Source organism: Palaemon carinicauda, chromosome 19 (assembly GCF_036898095.1).
Source record: "Palaemon carinicauda isolate YSFRI2023 chromosome 19, ASM3689809v2, whole genome shotgun sequence".
Taxonomy (NCBI): domain Eukaryota; kingdom Metazoa; phylum Arthropoda; class Malacostraca; order Decapoda; family Palaemonidae; genus Palaemon; species Palaemon carinicauda.
Window position 1 is genome coordinate 106,808,924 of NC_090743.1, and position 11,119 is coordinate 106,820,042.

Sequence of the window (11,119 nt, forward strand, 5' to 3'; positions counted from 1 at the left end):
GAATGTCGTCTCGGCTCAAGAGAGAGAGGAGAGAGAGAGAGCTTTACGTGTCAAATTAACGTCACGGAGATCCATTGTGGGAATGTCGTCTCGGCTCTAGAGAGAGAGAGAGAGAGCTTTACGTGTCAAAATTACGTCACGGAGATCCATTGTGGGAATGTCGTCTCGGCTCTTGAGAGAGAGAGAGAGAGAGAGAGAGAGAGAGAGAGAGAGAGAGAGAGAGAGAGCTTTACGTGTCAAAATTACGTCACGGAGATCCATTGTGGGAGTGTCGTCTCGCCTCTAGAGAGAGAGAGAGAGAGAGAGAGAGAGAGGAGAGAGGAGAGAGAGGAGAGAGAGAGAGCTTTACGTGTCAAAATTACGTCACGGAGATCCATTGTGGGAATGTCGTCTCGGCTCTAGAGAGAGAGAGAGAGAGAGAGAGAGAGGAGAGAGAGAGAGAGGAGAGGGAGAGAGCGAGCTTTACGTGTCAAAATTACGTCACGGGAGATCCATTGTGGGAATGTCTTCTCGGCTCTAGAGAGAGAGAGGAGAGAGAGAGAGAGAGAGAGAGAGAGAGCTTTACGTGTCAAACTTAAGTCACGGAGATCCATTGTGGGAATGTCTTCTCGGCTCTAGAGAGAGAGAGAGAGAGAAAACTTTACGTGTCAAAATTACGTCACGGAGATCCATTGTGGGAATGTCGTCTCGGATCTAGACTTACGTCACGGAGATCCATTGTGGGAATGTCGTCTCGGATCTAGACTTACTTCACGGAGATCCATTAGGGGAATGTCTTCTCAGCTCGAGAGAGAGAGAGAGAGGAGGAGAGAGAGAGAGAGAGAGAGGAGAGAGAGAGAGAGAGAGAGAGAGAGAGAGAGAGAGAGCGTTACGTGTCAAAATTACGTCACGGAGATCCATTGTGGGAATGTCTTCTCGGCTCTAGAGAGAGAGAGAGAGAGGATGAGAGAGAGAGAGAGAGAGCTTTACGTGTCAAAATACGTCACGGAGATCCATTGTGGGAATGTCTTCTCGGCTCTAGAGAGAGAGAGAGAGAGAGAGAGAGAGAGAGAGAGAGAGGAGGAGAGAGAGAGAGAGAGAGCTTTACGTGTCAAAATTACGTCACGGAGATCCATCGTGGGAATGTCGTCTCGGCTCTGGTCAACTTATGCTTGAGATTGTAGTGCCAAGTTGTGATTATTTTTGGTTATGGTATACGATCGGTTGATTTTTTTAGTGATTGTTTAGTATTAAGAAAATATAGTTTTAAGGATATGTTCAAAGACTATATACTGAAGGAAGATAGGAAGGCTCAGGCTTTTAAACACACAAATGAGTGTGCTATGAAAAGATGCCAGATACTCCCATGCGAAACGAATGGCTCCATCTGTTGAGCGAGCAACCAAACATTTAGAGAGGTAATGCTTACGGGTATATAGGAATGGAATTCGATTGTAAATTTTGCGACATATTTGTTCATAATTTGCATTACTATGTCAGTATATTTTACTCATATATTCATGATATTCTAAATTTTAGGTAACTAAATTGCAAATTATGTTTCTCAGTCTATTTTTTAGAAATTCAATAGCTATATCTCTTATGATTTAGTTAATTTTCTTGCAAATTTAAGTATTGTACAGTATATTACAACCAATCTTAAATGTTCTATACAATACCACATTCGAATAAATTAAAACATACTGTATATCTGATTTGTTAAACTTAGCCACAAATGCTTATGTGTGGGCATACATTTAATTACAGTTTGTAGGCCACTGTAAGATGGAGAGATATTAGGTGTATAAAAAACACAATTGTATTTTATTTTTCATTGAAATGGAAAAGCATGATGCACTCATGTATAGTTTAGTATTATAAACTAATAAATGTATAAATGTACAATCAGAAGGATCAAAATAACACAAAATTGTATCACACACAAAAATAATCAAACGGGGGTTGGAAATAGAAATAAGGTAGCATACAAGCCAACAAAAAAATTAAAAACAAAAGAGATTTACTGTGGATGCCTTGCCTTAATCTTACATCCAATATCAGTGGGGCTTAAGCCTGCCTGACACTTGCGGGCATTTTTGCCACGCACTGGCACGCATTGATGCGCGCCAGTGCGTGCCACTTTGTGTGAGTACTGTTGATATCTTGTAAGGAACAAATTTATAGAGGACGGTTAGCACACGAAGGCATTTCATTGAGCAACTTACTGACGACAGAAAAAAATAGTTAAAGTTTCTATAATAGTATAAACGAAAAGGATAACGCAAGTACCGATATGTGTGAAAGGCCAAATGATTTAACCTACCAATAAGCAAAGAAAGGTAATGTACGAAACGGTAGTGAAATCGATAGCTAGAAACATAAATAAGAAAATGAAGGTTGTGTGTAGAGAGAGAGAGAGAGGAGAGAGAGAGAGAGGAGAGAGAGAGAGGAGGAGAGAGAGAGAGAGAGAGAGAGGAGATGAGAGAGAGAGAGAGAGAAAGTTGTATAGAGTAAAATGATTAGGGGCTTTGAGAATGGATTTTCTGCAAGGGATATAGCGGCTGAAGATAAGATTTGGCCACCACTTCTGGTAGATTTATCATTTGTAAATATAACAGATATTGGTGTTGGAGAAGAAGAAATGGCCCCCATGAATCATTACTAGTGTGCAATGCAAATATGAAAGCAGAAGGAAAAGGAGAAGCTGGAATCAAGGAAATAGATATTTTACATGAAACTTTTGTTGCTACTGCAGAGAAATGGGGTAAAAAAGCTTATTACATATCACCTAAGTTTAAAAAGGATGATAATGAGAAATAATCTAAGATGATACATTAATAAGAAAAACAACAATTTAAATTTTAAAAGAACCAAGGAAGGGAACGGAGGGCGAGAGCTGCAGAAGGAGTAAGACGAGCAAATGAGATAACGAGATCTGAATCAGATTGGCAAGTTCATTCACATCTTGAGAAAGAAATATTTACAGATATTTCTTGACCTGCAGCAGCAGTCTAGCAAAGAACATCTGAGATGCCTGTACCGAATACAAATATATAAAAGAATTGTCTGAATGTTCCCATTCTGAATTCAACCTTGCTTTCACAAAAGCATCGGAGATTATGATGAAGAATTCAATATACATGCAACCTGCAACGCTGAAAATATGAGTGAAGATTTTGAACTTTTACTCAGCTGCAAAAAATCTGATGTTAGTTTACACAATGAAAGATGCAAAAATTGACTAGTAATTTGTGTTAGTAGTTTTTGGTGCTGACGACGAAAGTAGTCAGGAGACCATGACTGGAACGTCCCCTAATTTACCCTGAATCTATAAAGGGTTTTTGTAGCCTCCTTCAGTGCTATCAATCGAGATATTTATGAAGTTTGTTTACACCATATGTCTTTTGGTAGATTATGGTCAGAAGGTTCAGAAAAATTTTGGATTTTAGTTTTTTTAGGCTATCTCAGTGTTAAATTCAAGATGGAATTTATAATATTAAAAAGTTTTATACTAGCTGTAGAAGATTTTATTTTCGTTGCACACGGGAGCTTTATTTTTTAATATTACCTCTGCCAACGAAGCTGGGAGGAGGTTATGATTGGTCTGTTTGTCTGTTTGTTTGATGTGAATAATTTCCTGGCCACAATTTTACTCAGAAAGTACTAAAACTTTGTGATTAATTGTTATGTTGAGATGTGGAAGCGATTCAATTTTGAAAGTCTTAGGTTAAGGTAAAGCATAAAGTCGACCGAATTAACCCTAACCTTAACTCCAAGTTCGAACATAGTTGTCACAAAGACTTCAAATACGCCTACGGTCTAAATTGATTCTGAAAAAGGCCAGTTCGTTTCGAGAAATAAGCTGTCATGGCGGAGGTCTGCACTTTCAGAGTTCATTTATAGTTATCTTTCCTTCACCTCCTGGAAAATTAACTGTGAGGGATATAAAGGCGGGTACACACATGCGAACCGAACCTTGTATTGTAACCAATTCTTGTAACAAAAACGCAAGTGTGGACGGTTCCTCGAACCCGAAACCCGAACCCGCGAGGTTCGAGGCTCGGTTCGCCCTCCGTCCCGGCAATTGTCGGTTTTTGGGCCCTGAATCAAAGGGAGGTCTCTTTGCACGTTACGCAACGTGTGGACGGGACCTGTATTGCACGCGTATCAACAGAGGTGGCTGAACTTGACACCGACTATGAATAAGGCCGTCCATAGAAGAGTCCCTTGTTTTGGTCAGTCAGTACGTATATGTGTACCATGGCTGATTGGAGTGAGGAAGAGGTCCTTCAGTTTATTAGTTATTACGAAGAAAAGACTTTACTGTGGTATGCAAAACACCCGAACCCTTTTAACAAAATACGTCGCAATGATGCATGGATAGATATAGCACAAAAAACGGGAAAATCGATGGTGGAATGCAAGAGGAAGATGACTTGCTTGTTAGCGTCTATGAGAAGGGAGAAGGTTAAGATTAAGAAAAAGCACTGGAACAGGGAAAGGTGAGTACAGAACTACAGATAGTTGATCTGTAATATAATTTATTTTTGTTCTATCGTATATAGAAAATTGGGCCTTAGTGAGTGCACATGTTGATATTAGATATAAAATACCAAGTGATTGCGGGTAATCTGGATAGTATAGGCTACACATGTATGTTTGAATTTTTTTTCCCTAGGTACTGATGAGGTCTATAAAAGTGCGTGGTTTGCATTTAAGAGCTTGCAATTCCTTTGGGACAAGGACAAACCTCGAGAAACAATGAACACAGTAAGTTTTTTTTCCATTCATTAATGCTAAAAGATACTTGAAAATTAATTATATTTATGTGCACATTTACTCCAAAAACTGTACATTGCCTAAATACTCTTGCATGCACAATGTAGTTGTTAATTACTGAATCTTTTGCGTCATTTCTTTGTTAGTGATTCTTACAATCTCAGTTTTGCTATATTCTTTATCTCCCTTTACTGATGTATTATGATAATTATGGATCTCTTACTAGAATTTTATGCTCAAAACCTATATTAAGCAGGAAAATTACACAGTATCCGGTTCAGATATATTAAGCGTTTGACATTATTTATTGTTTCTTACGTATAAAAAAAAATTATGTTGGTAATAGTTAACATACAAAAATCATGTTATTAATGGTTAATAAAAGGTGGATAAACTTAAGGGACCTTCATCTAGGCATAATTGTTCTGCCAGCTAACACTTCCTTCGTTCATGAAGTAATCAGCCACTTCTTCTCGTACATCCTTAGCAGTTGTAGAGGATCTACGAGGAACATGTCTGAGCGTAATTAAGGATGTTAAATTGTGTTGTTCTGCTCTCCAAGTACCAGGAATGACATTTCCTTCCTCATCCTCGTAATCCAAAGTGCCTAATGGGGTGTAGATATTCACTGCTTGCTTGTTCCTTCGTAAAAAGTTGTGGAGGTGAGCTACAGCCATTACAATCAGTGCAGCTTTATTCTCCTGCAAAAGTAAGGGTTTTCTAAGGACCCTGAACACTGAAGAGCAAATGCCAAAAACATTTTCAACAACTCTACGAGCTCGGCTAGTTCTATAGTTAAACACTCGTTCTTTGGAACCTTTTGGGTGCATGCCAGCATACCCTTTCATCATGTTTGGACTAAGAGCAAAAGCTTCATCGCCAACAAAGAAATATGGAATTTCTTTTTCTCTCGACCCTAAACATTGTGGTTTTGGAAAATTCAGGGCATTGTTTTCAATTTTTTTATACAAAGCACTATTTCTATAAACCCCTCCGTCCGATACTCTACCCTGACATCCTACATCAACATAGATAAAGTTGTAATGGGCGTCGACCAAAGCTAATAATACCACACTAAAAGTTGCTTTATAATTAAAAAATTCAGTTCCACTGTTGAAAGGAGCTTGCAAGACAATATGCTTCTCATCCATGGCTCCTAGGAGATGAGGATAGTTCCACAACTCTTCAAATCCTTTGGCGATGGATAACCAATTGTCTTCCGTTGTTGGAACCTGTAGGAGAGAAAAAAATGTTACGGAGACACACACACACTATATATATATATATATATATATATATATATATATATATATATATATATATATATATATATATATATATATATATATATATATATATATATTTAACAGATTTTACAAAAGTAGCCTATATATTCAACTATTTCCAAGATGTATGAAGATGACTCGGCTATATTTTTGTTTCCATTTAATATATATATATATATATATATATATATATATATATATATATATATATATATATATATATATATATATATATATATTAAACAGATTTTACAAAAGTAGCCTATATATTCAACTATTTCCTAGATGTATGAAGATGACTTGGCTATATTATTGTTTGCATTTAATATATATATATATATATATAAATATATATATATATATATATATATATATATATATATATATATATAATATATATATATATATATATATATATATATATATATATATATATGCAATCTGTTTAACTTCTGATGACATACGCTTATCTTTCCAGATACCGGGGACAGAAACCGGTGATAATTTGGAAGTTGACCAAGACGCTTCCCAAAATGAAGAAAATCTACTTGTCCCAAGTGCAGTAGACCAAAACACGACTACAAATATCCCCATCTCATCACAGAGGGTATCAAGAAAGCAAAGGATTCAAGAACAACGCTTAGATACAGCTTTCGAAATACTTAAATCGTCTGTTTCTTCTAATGATGAGGCACAAGATTTTGGAAACTTAATTGCTAAAAAGTTACGTACATATGACGCTTGTACTCGGTCTGCTGTCCAACATGCAATAATGGGCATATTCTTGAAAGTAGACATGGGCAACTTTGAACAACAGCCAGCACTGGCTCGTTCGAGACCAGGCAATGATCAACATTCCTTGCAACATTTTTCCTTTCCTGCTGTCAATATACCTTCTGTGTCACACTTTAACCAGTCGTCACCTTCATTTGATAGCCGTTCAGCTTCATCCTCACCACATTTTACAGGACAACAACTTTTAAAAACTAGGTCTGCTTTATCTACTGAACAATTACCTTCGATTTCACCTTCTACCTCATCGTCACCACTACCCACGGAGCAAAATGTGTTTTCCCCTAACCTCTCAGAAGATGATTACTTCATACAAGAGCTAATTTGATTATTTTCTTTTTCTTTTGTATTTCCTTCTCCAGAAGATAAAAATCTCTAACTAATTTGAGCAAATTTCATATATATATATATATATATATATATATATATATATATATATATATATATATATATATATATATATATATTGGTAAAGACTTGTTGTCTGTGCACCATAACCCACTGGATAATGTGTACTTTCCCCTAAAGCTGAACTTGAACTGAATAATGCTTTAGCTAATGTGAATAAAATTATTTGCTAAACCGTGTTTTCAAAAACCTGAACCCCATCAAAGAAAGAAAAATATTATTATTTAATAGAATAACTTTTAAAATACAGAGCATGATAGGCTATAAGTGTCAAACTCCAATGTACTTACATCCGGTATTATGCAATATTTTTAATATTTTTTCTGGGGCTGCAACCCACTGTCAGTATTCTATATATATATATATATATATATATATATATATATATATATATATATATATATATATATATATATATATATATATATATATACGGTATATAATTTTTATAGCTGACACAAAGAAAAACGGTGATGCAAACTTAGAAAGAAAAAAAACTCACCTTTATATTGTTTTGCAGTGCTTCAATGATGGCTTGGCAGACATGTGGCACCGTTTCACTGATGGCTTGTTTTGAGATCTTGAATAGGTATTGCAAACTTGTATACGAGTCTCCAGTTGCTAAAAGTCTGATGGTTAGTGCCACCTTCTCTTGAACTGTAATAGCTCCTCTCATATGTGTGTCATTTTTCATAATTTTATGTCCTACCAGTTTTATAATATTTTCAAAATCTGTCGAAGACATTCTGGTGAAATTTTTGTAGTGGCCAGAAACTACTTGGAATCTCATGTCAGCGAGTAATTCCCGACCACTGTATTCTACTCTTCTAGTATATAACCTTGATTGCCACCATCTTCTTTTATTTCGCTTCATTTCCGTTAAATAATGTATATAAATATACGCGGCAGCTGCTACTTGCATGGTGGCCATCGTCGGTAAACAACCCGGACAGACTGATGATCGCAGTGTATTTCAATGAAGTTACGTGCTTAACAAGGTTACGGTTCGTCCTCAACATTTTGACACCTTGTAACCGTATATGCGTAACACATTTACGCATACAAGGTTCGGTTCGCGTGTGTGTACCCACCTACAGTATAATACATGCAGTATGTGCTGCTAATGAGTAAAGCCTGCCTGACACTTGCACGCATTCGTGGCACGCACTGGCACGCATTGATGCGCGAACTCGCATGAACGAGCCGTGAAAATGTCGTGAACAGTGCCAGAGCGTACCAATGCGTGCATGCGTGCCCAGAACTTTGAAATGTTTAAAGTTTGTGGCACGCATTGGCACGCACTAAATGGCCGTGAAATAGTCGTGAACGATGCGCCAACTGGAGTGAACTGGAGTGAACAGTGCGGGAACTGGCGTGAACTGGAGTGAACGATGCGGGAAGTGGCGTGAACTATACTGTATAATGAAGAGAAACAAAAAGGAAACGAAAAAGTTAATGAAAAGGAAACAAAAATAAACCTAATAAATTTTTATATTTGCTGTTTTAATGTGAAAAAAAAAATGATATCTTATTTCAAACTATTTCCATAATTTTATAATGAAGAGAAACAAAAAGGAAACGAAAAAATTAATGAAAAGGAAAGAAAAATAAACCTAATAAATTTTTATATTTGCTGTGAGTCGAGGGATGCAATAGCGAAGGAGTGGATGATGGAATATATAATACATTTGCCGAAGAAGTTAAGAGACATGGAAGCTATATTGTAAATGAATCGGTCAAAATGCTGTAAATGTATTTAAAAGAATGTAACTTTGATATGATAGAAGACTAATAGATAAATGTGGTCTAGGTAAATATGGGGAATAGAAAGAAGTATGTATGTATGAGAAGCGTGTAAAATCCTGTGAGTCAACGGAAAGTTTGAGTGATAAGGTGGGGTTTAGATGGATAATAAAGTAACGAAGAGAGAAGTGTATACTTTAAGAATGGGATAAAATAGTCAATACCAAAAGAGAAGGGATGATTGTGTACATGCGTACAGGAGGCTAGATAAGGTAGTGTAGAGAAAACTAAGAGAGAAATATAACATAAAAGGTCAAAACTTAACAAGTACTTTAAATAAGGGAGAGACTAATCCATAGAGGAAAGTTAGTAAGAATGTGGATAGAATCAGGAAATCCAAATAGACTAATGATGATGTGAACAGTGAATGTGGAAGACACAAGAAAACAGTTTCAAATGATGCAACACTACAAAAGGTTCGAGTTCATTTCAGAATGACTGCAGAAGTCACTGGTAAGAATTTGAGGCGGCAATAAAAGAAAAAATAGAAATAAATGAATGGCAATGTCTGTTTGGATGAAGAAAAGAGTCGAGAGGAATGGTGAGAATAGAGATTCTTCCCTTGTATAAGTATCATAGTAATAGAAGGGACTATAAGAACTATAGAGGTAAGGTGTATGACAGAATTTGAATTGAGAAATGAAGGCAAGTGACAGGAGGATTGATGCATTGTCACTGATAAAAGAAGAATGGTCAGATTAAGATCAGGTTTGACGCCACTTAAAAAGCGAGGTCGCCGGGAGCATCACTGTCCAACCTATTGTTAAGGGTCTGGAAACTGGGTGGAAATTCAAGGAGAAAAAAAGAAAGTAAAGAAAACAACAAAAGAGAATTGAGATGGGTGGGTGCCGTTTTCGTGACGTCAAAATATTTCGTCCGAATTTCTTTAATTGTTGTTGGAGTTTTTCCATATTTTCGAGAAGAATAAACTGACTTGACTGTTTACTTTTATTACTGCACTGTGCTAATAAAATTACGGCAGGATTGGAATAAGGTTCTGCCAAAAATCTCATATTGATCAGACTATTGCTTAAGGAGTTATCAAAAATAATGATGATTTAAGGGGAGGAAAATGCTTCGCAGTTTAAAATATTGGAAAATACAAGCTGTCCAATGCAGGAGTGAAGTACAGATGTTAAATAAAAATTAAATGAAGACGTTGAAACTGTTAACACGATTTGTTTGGTCAATATATTTGTTTGTATGTGAGAAGAATTCCAAGTGAGAAAAATATAGAACATTTGCAGAAGTGGCTAAAAAGGTTAGGGAAGGTGAAGGGAAGCATCAGTGAGTTTTGACTTAGTTTGGCCATGTGGAAGAGTGATGCCAATGAGGCCTCTGATTAAGAAGTTACTCGTTTGGCATTTTCTACGATGGTAAATCATTCACGATTCGCCAAATAAGGAATGAATGGAACAGTAATTATCTTCATGTTTCCGCTGCTATCAGATTCTGTACATCTACCCATTTAAATAATTATACACAAATTGATTGATCATGACAGGAATTGCAATAAATAAAAGATTTGTATGGAAAAAAACAGAAATGCAAGACTGAAAATTAATATGAGTAGAATTAAGATACTGTTCAATGAAAATGAAGAAATACAACCAAAAATGATTATGGACGAACCTCTAGATATTCTTAATAAATATACGTACTTGAGACAGGCAGTAAGTGTTTCCCAAAGACAAGAGACCGACATTAAAAGAAGGATGAGTATGGGACGGAGAGCTTTTGGTAAACAAAAATGAGATTCCGAAAAGTAAAATCCCACTTCCTCTAAAAGGAAAAGTATTTAATCAAATGGTCCTACAAGTATTAAATTATGCATCAGTAACTTGGAACCTTACAAAAGACTTAGAAAATAAGCTAGTTACAACTAATATAGCTATGGAAAGAATAATTATGGGAATAACAATAAGAGACGGAAAATGAGCAACATGGATCCGAGAACAAACTGAAGTAGAGGATATTTTAACAATAAGTAAGAAAACTAAATGGACATGGGGAGGACTTATAATGGGAACGAAATATAATAAGATTAACAAAATGGGTCCCTAGAGATTGCA

The 11,119-nt window shown here is 36.2% G+C and overlaps 1 protein-coding gene across 1 annotated transcript; it reads right to left on the reverse strand.

The window, feature by feature from the left end:
- Positions 1 to 5,168: 5,168 nt before the first annotated feature.
- LOC137659220 (uncharacterized) lies at positions 5,169 to 7,989 on the reverse strand. The gene is made up of 2 exons (XM_068394261.1): positions 7,747 to 7,989; positions 5,169 to 5,990 (listed from the first exon to the last, which is right to left on the reverse strand). The coding sequence occupies exons 1-2, from the start codon at positions 7,987 to 7,989 to the stop codon at positions 5,169 to 5,171; spliced, it is 1,065 nt and encodes a 354-aa protein (XP_068250362.1).
- Between the last annotated feature and the right edge of the window lie 3,130 nt (positions 7,990 to 11,119).